This window comes from Amphiprion ocellaris, chromosome 5 (genome assembly GCF_022539595.1).
Source record: "Amphiprion ocellaris isolate individual 3 ecotype Okinawa chromosome 5, ASM2253959v1, whole genome shotgun sequence".
Classification (NCBI taxonomy): Eukaryota; Metazoa; Chordata; class Actinopteri; family Pomacentridae; genus Amphiprion; species Amphiprion ocellaris.
The window spans coordinates 34,166,756-34,190,465 of record NC_072770.1 but is presented as its reverse complement, the minus strand read 5'-3'; the positions used below and the strand labels follow the sequence as shown (position 1 = coordinate 34,190,465).

The 23,710-nt window shown below is 39.5% G+C and overlaps 1 protein-coding gene across 4 annotated transcripts in view; it reads right to left on the bottom strand.

Annotated features, from left to right (window-relative positions):
- atg7 (ATG7 autophagy related 7 homolog (S. cerevisiae)) overlaps nucleotides 1-23,710 on the bottom strand; it is a 71,528-nt gene that overhangs the window by 12,900 nt on the left and 34,918 nt on the right. For all 4 annotated transcript variants that reach the window (XM_023261703.3, XM_023261704.3, XM_035944187.2 and 1 more), the window contains exon 18: nucleotides 19,835-19,957. In XM_023261703.3, coding sequence (XP_023117471.2) covers nucleotides 19,835-19,957 — 123 coding nt within the window. The remainder of the gene's footprint in view (nucleotides 1-19,834; nucleotides 19,958-23,710) is intronic.

Below are 23,710 nucleotides of genomic sequence, written 5' to 3'. Positions count from 1 at the left end.
ACACGTGCACACGCAGCAAATCTGTGCAGACACTCGCTGATGAGTGCATGAGCATTCCCACTTTCAGCAGAGAAAATGACCTCATGCGGCCCAACGTAACACCAACTGTTGCTGCAGCATGCTGCATTCCCAGCTACATTCCTGAATTCCCCTCAGACATTCCTGCACAATGTGGTGGGAATCTGCAGTGTGGCGGTTTCACCGGTTGAGAGACAGTTTAAAGTGGAGGGTAAAAGGTCAGGGAGATTGAGGGAAATAGAAGAGGCCATGACCTAAGTCTCAAAATCCCAAATCTCGCTCTTTTTTTTCCGCAAAGGTGAGAAAGAAACAAGTAGGACACAGCAGAATGGGAGCAATAATAGAGTATTTAGCTGTGATTTACAAATAACTCAAACATTAGAGGAACAATGAAGAAAGTAGTGCCGTCTACCACAGACCACTAGGATAACTTCAGTGCATCTCCATCATAACCTTAAGTAACCCTAATTCTAACCGCAGCTGTACACATTTTTTGTTTTTCCAATAATATATCCCAATTTTTCCTTTAATTGGTCACCTGTTTGCATTCAAGTTTAGAATAAAGGAACAGTGTATAAAACGTAATAGCTCCTGTACGTTTACAACGTTTAAGTCAAAATATTAGTGGGAAAGTTTACCACATTTACACTTGTCCTGTGCAGACATTTAACTAGGTTTCTGGCTGGCACATTCAAATGACTGAAATCTGCGCCTCTGAGACTGGGTAAGGTTGTCTTGAGTTAAGCTCTTTGAAAATTAAGATGTAAATGTGGTCTTGAAAATGAAAATGAGCCTTTAACCCAAAACAAATCAGGCGATGGAGAACACAGATGGATAAAGCAGCTAATCTCATGTAAAATAGCATTTAAAAAAGTATACAACAGGGCATGATGGAGTAAAATAAGTAAGAAATAAGCAGAAAAAAGCATAGACTTTAAGATGTAAATCAGAGCTCAAACAAAGCATATCAATGATAAGATAAACTAGATTTATAAATACTGGCAGCTAGAACACTGTAACCCTTTATGTGAGAATTTATGTAGCAATAATGTCAAAGTTACATTAAGAAACAGTAAGCTTTGTTCTACAACAAAAGAAATCAACTTCCCTGTGAGTAAAATCTTCCCATCGTGACACTCCATGATTGCTCTTTGTACACTGCCTTTTCAGTATTTATTTTCTACTCATTACCACTTGAGGCTACCCACAGTCACAGTGAAAACACACTACTGGGGAACTCTAAAGCTCCTAATAAGATAAGATAAGATAAAGTTCTTTATTTCTCCCCACTCCAGGGGAAATTTACATTGTTACAGCAGCTTATGTAACATTAGACATAGTGATAAGAATAAAATAATAACAGAACAATAGTAATAATATTTACAATATATACAAGGGTGACAGATGAGGGTAAAGTGGCTTAACAGAAAAAATAAAAATAAAGTTTAAAAGTGCAGAGATGTGCAGTGCAAGAATGTCAGTGCAAATTTTATGGTTTGGGGTGGTAATGCCTTCTGTTTAATAAAGCAATGTCTCCAGGCAGCATATACAAGTCCACACAATAACCCGAGCTTTGGATAATATTGCTTGGCAGTAAAAACGGTCATTTGATAAAGTAGTTCCAGATGCCTCGGTGGATATAAGATGTCGGAGCGGCTGTGTGATCCAGATTTGAGGCTGTAGGTGTGTCCGATTTGGAAGTAGATGTAGTTTCTTAAAACTGGGAAGAGACGTTAGGATTGTTCAAACCTACAAAGCGGAGACATCCCACACATAACAGCTCTTTCCACACAGACTGTTTAGATGTCTTGGCGTTCAGAATGGGGCAGATACTGAAGCACAGACAACAATCATCACAACTGAATTCTCATGTTCATGGGGAGAAGTTTGGAATTTTTGGAAATACTCAAAATTTGCCCAGACAGGAGCAGACTTTGTGCATCTCAAAGTGTAGCTACCATATGATTGGTTAGTAATGTGTGTTATACCTGAGGAACAGTATAAGGGGGTCCTCGATCTGCGTCAGAGTTCCATTCCTACTGATCTACGCAAGTCGATTTTCGCCCAAAGTCGGACCTCCGACGAAAAGCCATTACGTGCGTCATGATATCAATCAGTTCTTCAGGAAAGTCATGAATACCAACGACTTTTATGTATGTATGAGTCATTTTACAAGAAGACAACAGAATATTGTAACGGACTGATTGTTGTTGATGTTGAGGTTTCAATGTTTATTGTTCAGTTTGAGATTTACCTAATGCCAGTGATCGTGCCATGTTTAGTTAGCTCACCTCTGATTGGCTCAGAGTCAGCAATAGTGTGTGTCGAGTGAGAGAGAGCTGCAGCTAAGTTATAGGGGTTTTGTAGTTATTTTGGCGTTGGCTACAGCCCACAGTAGCCTGTGTGAAGGTTCAATAAACAACCAGAGAACGAGATAAAGTCTCATTCATCACATTACAACTTGACCAATGTTTGTTGGTGTTTTGCCCTGTTCCGAGTGTTTTATTGTATTTATTTTCACTTCCATGGAGATGGCTTTCCTTTTCTTCGAAGCACTGTATCAGAAGAGTCATGGGAGCCATAATGAAGGGCAAAAAGTTAGTGAATGTAGCACAACCCAAGGTGCTGTACAACCGGTGAATGTAAACAAAGCCATCTTACAGCGCCACACGGCGACGTATTCGCCTGCTCTGCTCACCAACTAGTTCCACGTAACCAGTTCCAACGCATCAGTGAAACGCCGTAGGTCGATGACGTCGTAAACCGAGGACCCCTTGTATAAGACACTATAAGTTTTGTGCTCCTTTTCCTGCCTCCGTTTTTGGAGTAAACAAGTCAAAGCCTCGATATATTACAAACTCCACATAATGCAGCAGCCACATGGCACCTCACTGTCCTCCTTACGTCGACTAAAACTAAAGCCAGAAAACTTTCTCCACTTTTTATGCCTCCCTGTGCTGCCAAATGCCTGGACTGAGATCACTCAGTTTTAGGTAGCTTCCCCCCTCCTGAATTTGAAATGATCATTTTGTGCTCTTCCATTTCCTGCAGCGATCCTCTGTGTTCTCTCTGGTGTCCTCATTGTTCCAAGCCTGCAGCTCTCAGGGGGGAACACAGTGAGCACCGTGTGTTATTGTGTGTGCATTAGCACACGTATTCTCTGAGACTCGAGGCAGGAAGAGGAAAAAGGGACGGGTGGAGACAGAAAAAAGAGCGGAACCTGCCAACTTAACCTGCCCTCTCTGTAACACATGTCCTGTGCACTGGGTTAGATAAAAAACTGACCCACACGCCCACATTTCGTGCCAAAGCCAAAAGCAATGACGTTATGTGAATCATGAAGTGAGCCTAGTTTAACAATATCACTCTACAACCTATACTTGTAGTAGTGTAGTAGCTTCCACATAAGACTTGACAGTCTGAATTTAAATAAAAACACAAAAAATACAGAATTTCTTCCTCCTTTAAACCCAATTCAGTACCAGAGTAGAGGTAATTAATTTGGTATTTCAGAAAGTAGTATCAATGTAGTTGGGAAGTCAGACTATAAAATGCTGACACAGCGCTGACCCAAGACTCTGAAAAACGGCATCATGGATTGGAACACAGCTGCTGTTTTTTTTTTTTTGTTTTTTTTTTTTTTTTTTTACATTTTTGCAATTGTCCAAAAACAATCCCATGGGAAGTCCAAAACAACTTATGCAATAGTCAATCTCGCAGTGTTTTTGAAATTTTCTACCCCGTGTGTGGCTCTCAAACCTGAGCACATGGGAAAAACAGGTCCAAAAATACACTTTCATTAAAAAGTCATTAGTTTAAACAGATGGTCATTGTATTTTTTAGCAAATGGTACTCAAACTGGGGTAAACAGTTGCTGGAGACTGTTTTCCAGCGGTGGATTAATACATATTGTGTGCTCTGTTGAGTATTTACAGCAGTGGGATGGCGTGTGTTTGGACTGACTCCAACTATATGAGAATGAATGGACATCGTAATGAGAGAAGGTGTCATTTGGTCACTGGATGACCTTTCTTTCACCTGCCCAGTACTGTCCAAATCAGGAACATCCTGTCTGACAGTGATACTGAAAAACTAGCCCATGCATTTGTCACTTCTTTGCTGGAGTATTGTAATTCCTGATTATCAGGATGTCCCAATAGCTTTCTGAAAAACTTCAAACGCTGTAGCCAGAGAGCTGACAGGAACTGGCGTGAGGGAGATTATTATTTTTTCCTATATTATCGTCTCTTCATTGGCTGCGCAGTAACTTTGTGTCTTCTCTCTCCTGATGTTTGTGTTTTGTCCTCTCTGCAGGCATCCGTGGCTCTAGAGCTACACATTTCTGATTTGCAGTTACTGGCCTCAATAGCTTTCCAGTGTTTATTGTTCTGTTTTTTGTTGTTTGTCTGACTTTAATCCACCTTTAACTCTCACTCCAACTGGTGAAAACCGATGACTACCCCCTGTGAGCTGGCTATACACCAGGTTAAAAGGGAGTTTTTTTTTCTTCCCAGTATCGTAAAAGAGCTTGCCTAAAAGCGAATCCATGGATTTGCTGGTTTTCTCTATTATATAATAATGTCAAGTCTTTACGTTACTATGTGAAGTGCTTTGAGATGTGAATATAAATACATCATTTAGGTATTTTCAATAACATTTAGCCATCCATGGAGTTCTATGGCACAAACAAGTAATCTGAAGTGTTAGCAGACAATACTAGTTCCTAGATTGAAGTTACTGTTGACTTTTGCCTTCTTGACGGTAAGAAAACAATCACAAACTTGCTGGCCAGAACACTTAAAGGATAATTCCACCAATTTACCATTGCACCTTAACAACATTATCAGACACAACATTTCCAACACAGATCATCATTGACTGTTTATTTTCATACATTCGTTTTCATTGCCAAAGCTTGGTCCCTATATTACCCATGAAGCAACGTGATTGAGATGGGCAACAGCACCCTGTTATCTTCATTTCTCACTTCTAACTCTTTTGTTCTAACACCTTCAGACCCACCTGATGCTGACTCATGTGCCACTGCTTGAGGCAGTTTTCCAGACTTCACACAGCTTTGTCTCCATCCCTAAAGGCTCTTCTCACTACTGCAGTCGCCCCCCCAACACTGGTAAACACACTTTGATGTGTAAAGTTGGTGGAGTTCCCCTTTAACTTGCACTGCTGCACATACCTGTATGGCAGGTTGTACATAAAACGCATGTTGTATCCGCTTACGTCTGAATTTGACAAAATAATTTAGCATGATTCTTCTTTAAACATAATTACCAAGCACATACTTGACATTTATTGTACTATAAAATAAAATGCTATCAGCTTGGCTAAGCCGTAGCTATGGGCAAATGTGATTCATCAGCTGAGAAAGGGTTGAACTTGAGCTTTTAATTTTGTGACATAACAGCAGTGTCTTTTACGATAGATAAAGCGATAGAGATACAAGTTGACAGACTAAAAAGGCCATTAAAACTGTAACTTTTACGTTTGAAAAGATGGAGAAGGCAAGTGAGTGACACAAGGGAAAGGGTGAATGGCAGAGAAAAGGAAAGATGACACCTGAGAAGGGCAAAAGGTTGAAGATGGGAAGGGAACATTAGAGGGAAAGTGAAGGACAACATGGCTGGAAGTGAAACTGGTCTGAAACTGGTTAAAAGGGGAAAAGAGGTGGCTTAGAGGAGCTCTTGGTGGGAACTGAGTTAGTGTCCAGGTCCCAGCTGGGGTCACGTCCTCTGGCTATGTTTTCATAAACTCCTGAGTCTTAGGGTAATCAAACAAAGCACTGGCATTCTCAACACTCAGCCGAGATAACAAATTTTGGAACCGAATTTCACAACAGAGAAATGGCAAACCAGGAAATGGTGCAGCATCCTCTTGTCTTTTTCTCTATTTATACTATTAGCCAATGAATGCTGGACATTTGCTTCTCTTTCCTACTTTTTCTATTCTTTGTTATGAGTCGGTCAGACTCCATTGCCGCCACCCCCACCTCCCCTTTCTCCCCATTTTCTCTCAGAGTCGTAAAGGCCAGCTACAACAACAAATGAGAGTCTCTCTCGGCTGGGTGTGGTGGCCTGTGGAGCAGCAGCTGGGTCCTGTTGTTTCTCCTGAGACACTGACAGACTGCTTGCCCTCATTTTCAGGACAACTTTTCGTCCATGTCCTTAACTTTTCTCAGAAATTTTGCTATTTTGATTTCACATTACCAGAATTTTCTATGCTTTCTAGAGACAGTGCTTATCTGTCTTTCCTTTAACTGTTCACCTATTTTCTTCAAATTAAAGTCTTTTGTCTTTTAAGTACAGCACTTAAACTTTATTTTTTTTCTAAAAATCAAACAACTGACATGTTCTTTCTCCTGAATCCTCTTCGCTTTAAAACTTTGACTATTCTCTTGTTCCATTTGCCTCGGTCTACTTTTCTGTTTATTCTCTCACTTAATCTATCACTCCCCATCTCCCACTTCCTTTCCCTCTTCCACTCTCCCTCTGAATCTCCCCCTCCCTGGTCCCCATTTCCCTCTGACACATTTCCTGTACAATAGAGGTTATCAACACAGTGGTGAGTCATAGAAGCGTTTCATAATATCACAACTTTATCATCCTATTTAAAAAAAAACATAAAAATTAGACAAAATTGGTTAAATACTGAAACCTATTGCAGCAATGTACTTCTGAAACTAAACTTTTGCAGGTTGTATACATATAGTAATAGATATAAATGTTTTTTTTCCCCAGTTTAGCTATGGCCGTAATGAGGACAGCACTTTGTTTTGTGTCACAATTGCAGTAAAATACTGCATAAGCCTTAAATAGTTTGAAAGGTCCGTTTAGTTTAGTTTCTCTGACGAGGCATTAGCATGTGCGTGTGGGTGCACAACCAGTATATACTCTACCTAATGAACCGTTCTGAGCCTGCAACTAACCAAATGGCAATAACAGCTCAACTTCAGAGGCAGAGTGTGTGTTTGTGTGCAGCCAGTCCAGACCTGCCCAAGGTTTAATTAGAACTATGAGTCAAAGCCAACTGACGTGTGGTCAGAGCAGCAATCACACACTAGCAGGGCCCCATGGGCACATGCACAGACACAGGCACGCACATAGGCATGCAAACACATTCAGACAGTCTCGCACACATGCACACGCAACAAACAGCCTTTAGGAGAGTAATAATGATCAAATCAGAGCGGCTTATTTTTTTCTGCCTCTGTTGTTTTTAAAAGATGTCAGTTTTCAAAGGGAGATCAAATACGCTTCGAGATAACCAATCTTTAGGAAGCAACAAGCCCTGACACACTTGTACACGGACACACACACACAGTTCACAGGAGAAAAGAAGGCAAAGTGCCTAGTAAACCACACTGTAGGCAATCTTTTGATCTGATGCTAAGCACACCAGACAGTCAGAGTCTTTCATTACAAAGACTTCTTCATTCTGTGAATCAATCACTGACGACGACTTCTTTTTTTACAGAATGGGCCAAGCTTGATATTTTTTAAACTCCACCGATATCTATGCCAAAAAGTTTTGAAAATCAAAAGAAATTACTGTTTATGGATTGATCAAAGGTGCTTTGGATGGGGAATAGCATACATCTATGAGCTTTTGGGCTCCATATTGACCATACCGGGAACAATGAGACTTTACTGGCTACAGACACAGTTTCAATCTTCACACATTCACTATGGGATGACCTACTGAATTCAGATGTTTGGGTTTTTTTTAGCTTAATTGAAGTACGTCTTGAAAGCACTTTCTCACTGGCAATTTAGGTCAGAGAAAGTGATGCCAGTCAAGCATTAGCAGGAGTGTTTCTGTGAGTGTTAAACAAAGAAACAGGGGCACCAACACACACTTAAAACATAAACACAAACCTACATATACATACATACAGTATTTATGTTGTGCATTATTTCTGTTTGTGTGCATGTGTGTAATTATCTGAACCAGAGGCTCGATGTTATCACTCCTTTCCATGTGCTGGACAGAACAGCATCAGGAGAAAAGATAAGAACTTGCATTGTGGCCAGATGTATGCGTGTGTGTGAGTGTGTGTGTTTCCTTTTCAAACCAGAGCTCCAGGGCAGATTACCTGGGACCAGCAAGGCAGGCCAGAATCAGGCTATACAAGATTCAGACATGCACATGCAGCCCACACACACACACACACACACTCTCTGAGAGACAGGGCCAGCTCTTATCTCTGTCTTTGATGCTGCTGGGGAGGTTTTCTATATTACCCAATCCAGAAACAAAGGAATAAACAGGCCTGCACTTCAGATTTATGTTTCTACGCACAAGCAGGAACTGGACATGCCTTTACAAATGCAATGATAATATTTTTCAATAATTTAGCCATGATTAACTCAACCTTTATTGAAAGATGAGATGTAAGAATTGAGATAAACTACCGTAGAAAGATAACATTATTTAAGACTGTCACAATTGTGTTACAAAGACTTCATATTTAGGCTGCGGAGTTTGGTTCTTAGTCATCTTTTATTGCATACATCTGCTCAGCAGAAAGGCGTAAATACATCAAGTGAATGTGAGCTTGTGGAGTATCAAACAACAGAGCATGATCCAACACAATGTGTGCTTCATCTACTGGTAACATTCACTTCCTGAGGTTTCAGTGGAATGATTCATTACTTCCCCAGCAGTTTATAGAAGGATACAGGTGGCGCACTTGACCTCTATAAGAAAGTCCATCAGGTAACCGTCTATCAAATTCAGCACTCATCACTATAAACTTACAATTCAGGAAAAATGCATTTTAATTTGTTTAAAATCTTCTTAACCATTCACCCTGAAAGATTAAATTGTCTAACAATGTTGTCTAATACCAGATGTAGCTGTCAGGAAGATGAGATTATTGTTTACTATGCTACCGTCAAACGGAACTCATTATGTCTTGGCATACTGTAACGTACAATACTCTCTTCACTCGTAGTGCAACACAGTGGTTTGTCCAAAAAAGCAGTCACATGGCAAGGAGTTGAAACAGATTTAACTTTTGCTGCGATGAGACATCAAGCCAAGATTGCAGCGTTCTAACTTTCTAGAGTTGTAAAATCCTTCCTCATTGTGATCTAAACTGTTGCCCAGTGTTTTGGTGTCTGATCAGCAACAATTCTACAATTTCATTTAGCAGACGCTTTTATCCAAAGCGACGCATGTCTGAGAGTAGAAACAACACAAGCAAGGCTCTAGTCAGGAGAAAACATCCTGGAGAAGAGCCATAAAACAAGTTCAAGTGTGAGCCTTTAAGCTTTTAAAATCATCTGTTTATCTAGCTACCAGCAGCTGTACCTGAAACAACACACCCCATCATCTAAGGTCTGGTCTGTTTTCTAAAACAAAGCTGTTTTGGCAGAACACACATTGTGAAAATTCCATCACCCGTAAATGTACTACAAAAATAAACGTCATCTACCATGTTGTTTGTTCAATAAAAAAAAACTGACAAGAAACAAATAATTCAGTTTTTCTTAATTCAAAAGGACTGTTTTTACCAAGATAAACACAACCTCATTCCAATGTATTATTTAAACAGGAAAATACGGGCAATAAAAACATTTGTAAAATTCGGGAAAATTAAATTAATCTACATTAAAGAAGGCGTTTTAAGAGCTGCATGCTTTAGATATACTTTAAAGGATAGATGTGAGTAGACCATTGTGAAACATCACCTAAAACCCAGACGATTCTAAATTAAATTAACTTACAGTAATTTCATCATTTGAGGTGGAAGTTGAACAGTAGGGTATTTGTTTTTATCTGAAATTAGAAACTGTTGAGGTTTATGATCCCCACAATAGAAACTGAATGCAACAAACATTGTATATTTATTTTTAATGACAGACTCAGTCCTCCTCAGCATGGAGGATACCAATAAATTCCAGGAGAGATGCTGTGTTATTCCTCAGAGACACTATTTTTAAGCTGTTCTTTGTTGTAGAGGTCATGTTGTTCTACCTTTCTCTTTCAAATACCTCGAACACGCTACATTGGATTCAAGACAGACGACTTACTTGGCCTGGGCCTAGTTTTACCTTCTTCTATTGTAGAAACTCTTGCGTGATTTTGGCTTTGTGCTTTGGATCACTGTCATGCTCAAATATTCCCACTTCTGCCAAGCTTCCAGTATTTCAGCCAGTATTTAGGTAAATCCACAGGTACTCATCTATAAATGTCATCTTCCCAACTCCTTTGCAGCCCAATATCATCACACTCCCACTGCTGTGCTTCACTGTCAGGACTATGCATTCACTGTTGTTCTGTCCATGTTCACAACAAACATGCTAGACCACGTTTGAACAGAAAAAATTTAACACCTTTGATCAAAGAATGAGCTCTTAACATTCATCAGGCTTCTTTCCATGTTTTTAGCAAAGATTTTATCTGGCAGTTTTATCCTAGAGGGCAATCAAGGGTGTATTTCATGGATACATAGGGTGACTTTATGAAATGTCTTTCGCATCTGTCACAGAAGTCTCCATTTCCACTGATAAAACCAAGTCTGAAGAATTTGCCACTGCTTCACACTGTTCTTCAGACAAACATTATGCATGTTTTAGAAATCCTCTGGCAGTTCTTTTCCATGTGGAGCTATGCGACAGACACAGCCCATAGGTCCAAAACTAAGAAAGTTCTGATGTTTACAGGTCACTGTATAAACACAGTGGAAGTGTATATGGAATATGAAAAATATGGAAAATGGCAAGTGTACTCAGTTTTCTTTCAGTGATCACATTTTCCATCTTGTGTGTAAGTGATCACAGGGTAATTCAGTTTCAATATACACTATTGTTCAAAAGTTTGGGGTCACCCAGACATTTTTTTGTTTTCTATGAAAACTCACACTTTTACTCATGAGCTAACATAATTGCACAAGGGTTTTCTAATCATCAATTAGCCTTTAGTCATTAGCTAACACAGTGTAGCATTAGAACACAGGAGTGATGGTTGCTGGAAATGTTCCTCTGTACCCCTATGGAGATATTCCATTAAAAATCAGCTGTTTCCAGCTACAATAGTCATTTACCACATTAACAATGTCTAGGCTGTATTTCTGATTAATTTAATGTTATCTTCACTGAAAAAACTGCTTTTCTTTTAAAAATAAGGACATTTCTAAGTGACCCCAGACTTTCGAATGGTAGTGTAGATTTTCAAATTGTTGGTGATGCAAGATACTTGTCAGTTTGGAAACAATGCAATTATTTGGATGTCATTTCAGATTTAAGTAATATGGCATGGCAGCGTACTCACTACTGTACACTGTGCATCTCTCTAGCTCTGCAGCAAACTGATCCCCATAAAGTGAGTGAGTGAGTGAGTGAGTGAGTGAGTGAGTGAGTGAGTGAGTGAGTGAGTGAGTGAGTGAGTGAGTGAGTGAGTGAGTGAGTGAGTGAGTGAGTGAGTGAGTGGGGGTGCAGTGCTTTCAGAAGTGTAAGCCCATTCTAAAAGTGCAATGCTGACACAAATACAGAAATAGTTGTTTAAAGCTACCGAACAGGAAGAAGAGTAGGAGCTAAAGAGGGACGACTAGACTGCTGCTCAGTCTGCTGTAACCTAGTCATCCGTCAGTCTGTCTGTCCATGCATGCAGCCAGCTGTCAGGGTCTAAGAAGGCATCGCTCTGGACGGACTGGCGCCAAAGAGGAGAAGCCATGTATAGGAGCAGGGTTGCTGTAAGATTTCCCGTGTAGTTAGGGAAAAGTTGGCATTATGGGTCCTATTTATGACTTATGAAAATATGTCTGCTATGATTGATGATTGGTAATTCTGTATGAGCTCTTTTGGGCTCTTGACATAGGACAGCTGTCCTAGGTGCCATGCATCCTACTTTACCCTCCACACAAAGTAAGCCTATTTGCCGACTCCAGCCCTGTGTACAAGTGTATTAATACAGGCCACCAAAGTAGCATCCCAGTAGAGAGGAGTTTTGTCCTTGCCAAGGAAGCTGAGATCTCATCACCTGCTATTCTTCACAACATCCTCTTCATCTTTTTATCCCCATATAATGCAGCAAAGCTTGTAAAAAACATATATAAATATTAATAGTGCAAAAAAGTACAAGTAGCCTAGTGGACTATAAATCGGGAGAGAAGCAAAATTAAAACTGCTTTTTTTTTCTTGTGTTTACAAAACGAGAAATGAATCACTGACTGGACATTTGTTCTTTTTTAATACATACTGCATGCATCCTGGGTATTTATATTTTTGACTGGCATTTTTTGCTGAAGATAGCACCCTGTAATAAGGGAAACACTGAGCAACTATGCAAAGAGTCAGATTACCTCAGCTACAGAGACAGAAGAGGAGCGGAGACCGACTATTTGCTCTGACACAGAATGTGAGTTATTTAATGGTGACAGAGTGGAGTGAAGTAGACTGACTGTGAACAACATATAAAAGAAATGTGGAGACAACACACCGCTTGCTTTTAGCCTATACCAGTCATGCTAAACATTTTAAAGGACTGTTTATTTTATAAGCTGACAACATACCAGTTCATCTGTGCTTTCTTTTTGATGGCAATATCCGTCAAACGTATTTTATCTTTACTCCAGTACGTTTTTACCCGTTTGTATATGTTTGCCAGCACCGTCATCACTCTGGAGTCAGAGCACTAGAACCAGTTACGCAGTTTGAGTACACAAACTGAAAAACAGGACTCTGGCTGGGAGCTGGATGGTAGTAACACAGAGTTAAAAAAGAACAAAGAAATGTCTTCTAGAAAGACAGAAACAAATAAAACACAAAAGCTGATAAAAAACTGAAGAAAAATATATACACGGAGGAGGTTAACCTTCAAAAACTGAGGCTGGCATTAGGAAGGTTAGTAAGTGAGGTCATAAGTCAATCCACCGACTGACACAAAGCTTCTGAATTTAGCCTGTAAAGAACCAGGGAGATTTCGACTATGTATAGTACTGAGTGTCTGTGTGAGTCCATGTGTGAGACAGAAACTATGTAAAGAAAGAAAGGATAGGAGGTGTGATGTGCCTGTACATAGCTGACATACATCCGAGCAAGTAGAGCACACGTTTATAATTAGCAGTGCAATAGATGTCGAGCAGGCATAGCTGGCATACACATGAGACATAAATACGCATGTGCTATGATGGCACTGGTATATCTGTGCATCTATGTGCGCATGGAAATACAAAATCATGCACAAAGAATGTGAGAAGGTGCAAGCATATGATAATATTAGGCATTTTACGAGTCACATATTTTCCTAAGATTTCCCTGGAAGCTGCCTGGAATGAAAAATGTAATTTAATACTACATTAGAGGAATATTTAGACACTGTTGAAATAGTACACTCCAAATGAAGTAAAATGATATAATATAATGTAATTATACTATTACAGTAAGTTGCAAAGTATTTTAGTCATTACAAGCACAAAAGTTTACAAGGCAGCATAGGATAAAAATATATAAACTGAAATAACTTTCTGAGAATTTTGCCTATATTTGAACTACAACTGCTACTAAATTATATGTTTTTTCTCCCAAGAAATTGCAACATGAAAGCTGCCAGTTCATGTGCGCTGAGTTGAATATAAAATGCTTTATCGTCTTGCTGCGTCTTTATGACTCCAACATTGTAACTTGTGTGGTTTGACATTTTTCTGCTTGGAATGAGACATTGAACTAAAACAGAGTACTGAGAGTGAGATCACTTGAAAATACAGTTTGATTAAATATAAATCACTGGAGTCCAAGATGACATTACACTTCTTGTGTAGCTGGGAATAGATTTTTTTTTTTTTTTTTTATATATATATTATTTGATAGGGGAAATAATCAAATCTCTGATATATCTGTGACCCTCGGACCACGGGAAATTAGGAATTTGGTCTTAATAAATGGCATCAGTCAACTAATTCAATTTTTAAATGATCATTATCACATATTCTACACTCATACTTCACTGAATGGATAACACAAAGAAAAAGGCTGGACTTTGTGATAAACAGACATACAATTGGATGTTTTGATAACCTAGCAACACACACAAAAAAACCTTTTTTGTTTCATGGGACCTTAAAAATTGGAAATGGAATTGCAACTCAGCAGCTATTCAATTTGAAATTCTAAATTAAATAGACTTTTTAAAAAACATCTCTCTCACTCTCCCTCCCCATTTTTTCTTTCTCTCCATGGTTCTGTCTCACAGGAGGGTGTGCAGTGTGCTAATGAAAAAGCAGACTTAATATGTTTTCCCCAAGTCCATCTGGTAATAATTGTAGTATGTAGCAACCGTAGTTGTGTTTGGATAAAGCTCTGACATACATGGGGCCCTCTGACGCTCACACAGCAAATGTGTGTGTGTGTGGCTGTGTGAGTGTGTGTTTTTGTTGGGGTGAGCAAAGTAGGAGAGCGCATGTGACTGGTGAGAGGAGAAAGTGTGCGTTACTGGGTGTTCGTGTGTGTCCGTGCTCGCCTTGTGCGTCTTCCAAGCTGCTGGGTGATGGGCCAACATAACTAAATCAACTTTATCGTCAGCGCACTGTTTTACGTAGAGAGGCACAGTCCAGAGCGGGGCCGAGCGTGGGTGGTTGAGTAACCAATGGTCCTTCGGGGCATTAGTATGACTCAAAGTGATGATTAGTGGCAACTGATGGCGTCGAGATTGTTATCAAAAAAAAAACAAGCGCACACTTCGGGGCAAACAGGTGTATATATATAATACTGAATGCTGCCTGTGTGTACTGCAATCAGGTCAAAAGGATTTTTATCAAGACTCAAGTTACTTCTTACTTGGAAGACGAGCATGGGTCAAACTTCGGTCATCATACAGTAAAACCAAAATAACTTAGCTAGCAATCGGCTGAGGGATTGTGCAAAACCTAAATTATGGCGTGTTCGATGGTCCCAAATGTAGATGCATTTTGTTCTTGAGCAAGACACTGACGCACGACGAGTAACCCTGAATATCTGGAGTATTAGCAAAAACACATATACCTCTTAAATCAGAGGCCCCAAAGCCCAAGGACTCCTCCAATTTCCAGGATGGTCCCAAATTATTAAGAAGGAGCTGAGGTCATTTCACACTGATTTCATTTCAAAACACAACAATAAGATGACAATATTATGCAAACACAGGTTACACCCTCTGGAGTGTTTTTGCATAACTAAATCCACACAAACTGTACGTTGCCCAGCTCTGTACTAAATCCTCAGAGAAAAGCCTATCAAGTGCAGATTTGTTGCCTCATCTTCTCATAAAATTGTTACTAAGGCTCCTTTACTAACATCAAGCTGCTGTCAGTGCATTTGCTTGGGACTAATAAAAATTCATATCCCAAAATGAAACCAAAAAAGGAGAGACATGTGACAAGTGACACATTATTCTCTCGGCTCGACGCAGACGAGGCTATCTTGTGACTTACTGGCATGGCCGGTTGTAGTAGGTGGAAGAGAGTGGGATGTAAACTCTGCAGAAAGACCCTTTGTGCTGAGAGGGTCACACATCCTCTGTTTGGGGCATTCATACTTCTGACAGATTAATATGTGCGGGAACACACACACACACAGGCTTGCTTACTGAAAATGACGATAGGAATATATATTGTATAGAGAATGACCAATGATAACGTGCTTCCTCGTCATAAAGTGCGGGGGCATTGGAATAAACATGAGTGACGCATCGTTCTTGAGTTTCACTATTAAGTTATATAACCCAAGTTACTTAATAGCATCGTAGCAATCTATTTCCTAAACAAAACCGGTGGGTCACTTTTGATATGCTGATATCTCACAGATGGATTTGGATTCCTTCCCCCTTCTTCTTAAAAGAACTGGGAAAAACAAATACAAAAACTGACAAAAGAGCATTTCACAACAGAAATTAGAAGATTTTACGGAAAATAATGTATAATTTCTATTACTATGAATGATTTTACACAAAACAACTTTAAAAGACTGTCCCATTAAAGCAGATCATTTATACTAAGCATAGGCAGCACATGATCATTATACGTAGGACTCCAAACTGGTATATCCCTGTTATGTTGTGGTAACATAAAGCTGGAGAATATTCATCTCCTTTGTCCTCTGTCCTCTTACATAATAAGGATTAGCCTGATCCTTGTATGTGGCCGTATGGATGGATGTAGACACGGTATTTTATGTAACTTAATCTGTGAAGCCAAAGACAGTTGGTGGGAATCAGAGGAGAGGTACAGCATCCTGTACAGACACTCATTTCCTCTCTGGCTCTCTGAGTGTTTGTCTGACCAGCCCTCTACAGCCAGGCGATTCGCAGGAAGTCCAGTCAGCTAAGACACCACCTTCTGCTCTGGTTTAACAAGTTCAAACACTGAGGAAATTATTCTGAATTGAGAAGTAACATGACTGGAATTCAGGTAGCTTGGCCAACATGGTTTCTACAGTAGATGAGCACAGTGAGCTCAACATGTGTCAGTTTCCGTTTCAGTATGTTGACTGGCTTGGCTCTACTTTATCCGTTCTAGTTTAGATGATCACGCACCGGTCGCATCTTGAAGCTTTTGGCAAACATATTTCTGTTAGCAAAATTTATATTTATCCCCATTTACTTAAACATTTGACATGTACAAAGTGAAGGAAACTACAGAAAACAAGTGTATCCATCAAAACTTGTGGCAGTGACAAGTGCTCAGTTTAAGGAGGCCATGTGATGTTATACACCTGGTAAAAGAATATTCTAAATGGCAACACTGGCGTTCTACCATTGCCCTTTCCTTTTTCTGTTTTCTTCTAAATCACTTTGTTTTTCACTTTTGATTTAACAACACATATAAGACACATGATAATCAACCAGATGATAAAATACGTAGCATCATCATCCCTGGCAGCCGTAATAACCGTGAGGTATAACACTTAATTATAAGAGTACTAACTAGAAAATACTGTAGCAAATAATATTCATAATAGCAATATCAGTAACACTGATTAATGTTGATTAATGACTGATCTCTTCTGCATATCTAAAGCTATTAATGTAAGAACAGATTATAGCAGTGGCTAACGCTTTCAGATGATCTTTTATCAGATGTATCATTCATGATGCCCTGATTAAAAATGGACAAAGAGGTAACAAAGAGTTGAAGTTTGAACTCTGCATAAAAGCATGTGATTGCTCAGAAAAGAAGTCTGCTGCTAGACGATTTCAGACAGTAAGTTAGGCATGAAGGACTTTGTATGAAAACACACTGAAGCCTTACATTCTGAGGAGTGACAAAGGAGGCAACATTTGACTGCAGTACAGAAGGGAAACTGGCCATACAGAATGTGGAGTAACAGGAGGAGGGGATACAGTAGAAACACAGATCAAGTCATAAATATTAAACATGGGTCATGTTAGATTTTCCTTGCCACATACGTGAGTGGTCCCGTGAGGATATAGATACAGCGGGCTGCATACAAATGTTTCAAATACATGCAGCTAATTTGCCAGACGCCAGATTCATAGTACATTTTCCACCCTGCCACGCTCGTACCGCAGTTTGAAACCTCTGCAGGGCTGATCTCACAAAGAAGCCATTCACGCTGATCTGTGCACGTACAAACTCACGCACACGCATGCATGTACACACACAAAGACACGCACAGCTTTCAGTCAGTCTAAACTTTTACCGAACTTGAACTCCCCCAAAACCCTGCAGTGACCGCATAAAAAGTAGTTCTCAGGTTACAAACTGACCCAAAATAGGCCTTAAGTACATAGTAGTGATATCTGGTGACGTAGATTATAGTTTAGAATGGTTACACACATTTGAGTGTGCAAAACCCCACACAGTCACACACTGGCTGTAATGAATTCAGTACCATGCTTGAGGGAAAGATGAGAAGACAGTAAAAACAGCTTTGTGTGCAGATAAAAGTCATTTAAGTGCACTTCAATGCTAGGCCCCAACCGTCATATCACAATATATGATCATAATTACAGTTACAAGTCACACAGCTATAGTATGTCTAATTTCCAAATAAGGTTACAGGAAAAAACACAAATACTGCCAGTGTTGACTCTAGTGATGAATCTCTTCTCACAGTTTAGGTAATTTAGGTTTTTCAAAGCACTGAGTCGTTAAATAAGCCACTGGAAGTGATAATCGCCAACCTATGATGACTCATACATGTATATGACTCCAAAACTTTCACAAAAAAGGGATCCCATAAGGACCCTTTAAACCCCTAATTTTTACATTTAGATTTATCATTATTTCAGACCAGCACTTCTGAAAATATGGGTCAAGACCCAAAATGAACCACAACCCTGTTTCTAGTGGGTTTCCACATGAAATAAGTAATAATATGCTTTCACGATCAAGAAAAGAACTACTGTCCCTTCCTGGAATCGGGGGGGGGAAAAAAAAGAAACCCCAAAGGGACGTCCTCCAAGCACAGTAGTTTTCAGAATAAGTAATCTGTGTACAGGAAACAGGCGCTAAGACTTCTGGCGCTAGTGGGCTGAGCAATCAAAACAATCTCTCCATGTTCTGATTGAAGAGAAAGGGATCTACACCAGACACTTCAACACATCATCAGGGAGAGGGGGGTGGACAGAGAGGGGAGGAACAAACCTAAGAGATGGAGAGAATGATAGGGAATGAGGTGGAGATTGATAGCAGAGATGTGAAAAAGACAGAAGCGGTGTCTGGGGAAAAGAGAAGAGATAAAAAGCAACACGTTTCTACTTTCGTTCATTCTTTCTTCCTGCTGTTTCTCTGTCCACTGTTTCTTATCTTCACACAGCTTTTTCCTCATTTCAGTCTCCATGCTTCTCTCTTCTCCCCTCCTCCATCTCTGTGTTATGAGTATGAGTTGGGGAGAAAATACGTGGGATTTTCCCACAGCTCGGCAGGACCAGATCCAACCCCCACCACCCACGCACGCTCATTTTGTGTGTCTCTCCCTCGACTCCATGTGTCTCATGTCAGAGGGGAGTCTTGAGGAAAACCACCCATATTCCACCACAAAGCAGTCTGGATGTTTGCTGGAACCTTCATGCCGCTCGTTGTTCCATAGACATCAACTGTGAGCTGCTATGGCAACAGAATATTTAGAAGGTTAAAAACATGTCTACTTTTGAATTAAAACTGTATCTCCTCTTGAACATCACTTTTAGAAAGCCTCCTGGTGAAAATTTTAATTCCCAGAAGAGGACAAACTGTTTTGAAACTTGTATGAAAAACATTTGTAGGGATACACCAGGGTCATAAAACATACTCAGCTCCTGAGAGACTGTGGTTAGCTCTATCTGGCCAGCAATTTTCTGTCCCTTTATTTGGATTTTAGTAGTGGTTCCAGCAGGCTAAGCAAGAATACCCAAAAGCCTTTTTTTTTTAAGTCATGATCTCCAACCTCTCTTGCAGCAACTGCATGACAACTCAACAGTCTGACCAATCTTATCCTCAATGGCAAACAAGATACTTGAAATCATTGACTTGAGGTAAAATTGAAGCAATCCACCCTTTTCTAGTAGAGTATGATTGTCTAATCCTTAAAAAAAAAAACTGAGCAACTGTCCCTGTACGCTGTAGAGGTCACAGTCCAATGAGTCCAACAGAACCACATCATCAGCAAAAAGAAGAGATCCTGATATCAGCCAACTCAGACGCTCTTAACTCCTCAGTTCTGCCTAAAGATTCGGTCAGATTCCAACTGATGTGCAAATGTTTGTAGTTATAGAACCAGCACCCAAAATTCTCACCGTAACCACTGCAAGAGGTATCAGAGCAGCAGGTTTGGTGTGCGGGTCTCTACCTGTTAGTGTGGGTGTATCTGAGGGAGTGATTTACCTCTGCAGCCTGTGTCTCCTGGTGCAGCAGAGTCAGCCCTGTCAGGTCCTCCAGGAACGAATGGGAAGAGTTAAAAACCTTGGACAGGAAGCTGAAACCTTCTCTCTCATAGTGATCCAGGACCTGGACAAAAAAATAAATAAACACATGATAAAAAAACAATAACGAGTGAAATAACGTGAAATGTGATGTCTTTTGCTGGGTTGATGAAGCAGTAATACTACAAGCTGGGTTGGCTCAAGATGTGTATTAAGTATGTCAGGAGTCTCAACCCCAAACCCTGCTGGAAGGTTTGAAAGGCAAGTTTTTTTTTTTGTTTTGTTTTTTTTTTGTGGCCTTTTTTTACGTTTATTATTTAGGACAGTGGTAAGTGGAGTGGAAACATGGGGAGAAGAGTTGGGGAACGACATGCTGGAAATGGCCATGTGCTAGATTCCAACCCATGGCCGCTTACATAAATATAAGAATCAATGTGTTTTTATGCCATTTTGATTAAGATTAATCATTTGCATTATTGTTTTTTTTTTCTATTTTGGTCCACACAAGAATTATTAGAATGGTTTGAAATATGTTTATTTTTCACTTTATAATAGATTTTGAATATTTTCATAATTGAAAAAGAATATTACACAGAACAGTAATAGAAGAATGTCAACATCCATTTTGTTGACATTTTTCCACTTTTTTCCTCCAGCTGTTGCTGCTCTCCATATATAATAATCTACCTGATCAATGGCACTTCTGACATAGTGTGCGTGGTCCACAGTAAATATATTCCTGACAGCCACAATTGATAAGAATCACAGGTTCCCATGAGATTCTATGGGAAATGCATGTAAAAAAAAAAAAACAAAAAAACTTTACAATAAATACATCTTTATAGCATATTTTTGGACAACATTAGTGTTGCTGTTCCTGTGCTGTCAAGACAATTTTCTCAGGTACAAGACCTGAAATTGCAGAGACTGGTTTTGGCTCACAAGGGGAAAAAAAAAATAAAATAAATTTAAAAAAAATAAATAAAATAAAATCCTTACATAAATGCACTGCTTCACCTTTTACTGCACTTTTAAGTAAAATGTTACATCTTGCCCAAGACATTTCTGAGTGTTTTCTTCACTGAACATTACATTCAAGGTAAAAGTCCTGATTGAATCTGATGGGCATACTTGGAGTGGAGGGGAGAGTTGTGCTAATGCATCGCAACTTGAGAAAAGGTATCCATTTGAGATAAAAACATTATTACATAAAATCAGATAATTAAAGTCTTTGAACAGGATAAAACAAAAAAGAAATCTTTGTTGCTTTAGCCGTTAGGCACAACCTCTTTATGCCACAACTCGGCGCCTCTGCAGTCGCACTGCAGTGTTTTCCTTGATCTCCTACCAGTGCAGACTTCAAAAACCCACACCTTCACTCCAAAACACCTATGCACACACACGAATCCTCTGCCCTCTCGACTACCTTCCTAAGCTTGGCCAAGCCTTTCATGGACGCCCACTGACCCTCCTCTGCAGGTGTAAAGTTACCTCTGCCTCAGACATCAACACGCTGTGTGCATCACTGCCTGTGTGTGTGTTCGCAGACTGACCTGGCGTCTCGTCTCGGAGCCAGACACACTGCACACAATACACACTGATGTGTCTCTCATTCATCTTTTCATCCTCTCTTTTCTTTCCTTCCTTCTCTTTTATTTCTTTGACTCTCCACTTCCATCCACGGCTTCTGTTACGTGAGACGCCAACGGGCAAAACCCACTTTGTTGAAATATAGCTGTTCATGACACAGAAAGCAACCTGATAACTGTGATGAGATTGTGATAAAGTTAATAAAGTCACTACACAGACACTTTGGTACGCACATGCACACACACTTATACCACTCAATGTTAATGCCAATAAGAAACATTCACAACCCTGAAAAGACACAGAAATCTCAAAATATCATCCAATACAGTTCAGATTGGGTAGTTCATTTTTGCCAAATGTTGCACCTATGTTAAAAATGTAATTACATTTCTTCTATAAGAAGTCTAATAGTACTTTTCTTGGGGAAAGTCAGGAAACTTTACAGCAAATGAGTGAACATTGTAATGTGTGACTCATTGAAACTGTGCTGTGACGGATGTCTCAACGTGACAAAAGCATTATGGGAAATATGGAGTAAAAGATACAAGCATATGTAGACACAATGAATACAAGAGACAAATAGGGAAAAAGGTTTCAAAGTGTTTAGCTGCCATTGATGGGATGATGCTGTTGCAAAAACTCACCAACAATCCAACATCTGGATTAGATTGTGTGTTACATATATGCATATAAACACACACACACATGTGTGTGGGAGGCGCATGTGTGCATATGCACTTGTCCTAGAACTTCCTTCCGTGTGGAGCCACATAAATATATCCTGAGGCTTTATTTGAGAGTTGTGATGTCTCCTTTTTGAAGTTGTTGGACATGAGCTGAAAGTATCACACATCACAGGTTGTGTATGTGACTGTGCTCACATGTGTGTGTAGCATCTCTAAACATATCAAACACTGGGTGGTCCTGGTGGCTTTTAACTTTGCTTGTAAACATACAGAATATGGAGGAAGGATTGCTTTTTAAAGTGTATATAGTAGAGGTTTAGGACATGGCAATAAACTACAGCTTGTAGTTATCTGAGTGTACAGAACATGTAGCTTTATTGGTAGCAGAAGTGATCTGAGGGGAAAAAAATCTAATATAACATGTAATGGTTAACGCTATAGACAACTAGCTGAATAACTGATTTGTCCATCAGTGGAAATTTATTGTACAACAATTCTAACGATGCATTTTTCATTCATTAGTCACTTGCCGAGCAAAGATTTCCCAAAAACTTTGGTTTCAACTTCTCATTTTTCAACATTTGTCAATTTCTGTGATAGCAAAGTGAATATATTTGAGATTTTGTTTCAGTCAAAATTAGCTATCTGAATATGTCAACTTTGGTTCTGGAAATTATGGTTGGATATTTTTTCACTATTATTTTATACACAAAATATCCAACACATCAGTTGATAATGAAAATAACGAGTAGTTGTAGCTCTTGTAAATACCAGTGAATCGCTGAATTTGTAGCTGACGCACAGCTATGAATAAAATGTTTCCTTCAAGCGACTCCCAGTTTGTGGTCTTCCCATTATGTCACACTTGGTGTATTCTGAGTAATATGAGTAAATAATTCCAGGTGACTCAGTGGCTTTGACTTCCTCTGTTAACATATACGGTCATAACGTCAGGTTAGAAACTTGCCTTCGAAATTCACCAACCCAATACTGACTCATTAGTGTCGCCCCTGAGGCCTTATGGTATTTCAGAGAAATGGCACAATTCACAGAAGCACAGCCCACAAAGTATGTGTAGTTAATGTTCTGTGGTAGCTGTATAACACTTTCATGTCTACAGCGTGCGTAAAAACAGACCGTGTTTTAACCCTTAACGCTGGTTGTCGCGAATTCCCATCACTCAGACTGCAGCTGAGATAGCGTATGCATTGCCCCGATTCCGGTTTGTGCACATTCAATATGTACCTAGGAACCTTTTGCAAGCACTGGTTTCTCGTAGGACCGGTCGGAGTGGGACTTAGATTATTATTTATCCGTTATTATTATTATTATTATTATTATTATAATATATCTATTCTATGTGCTATAGACAAATTAACAATGAAGCTCATCCAGAGAATGCCAAGAGTGTGCAAAGCAGTAATCAAAGCAAAGGGTGGCTATTTTGAAGAATCTGAAATATAAATCATGTTTTGATTTATTTCACATTTTTTTGTTTACTACATAATTCCAAATGTGTTCATTCATAGTTTGATGCCTTCAGTGAGAATCTACAATGCCAT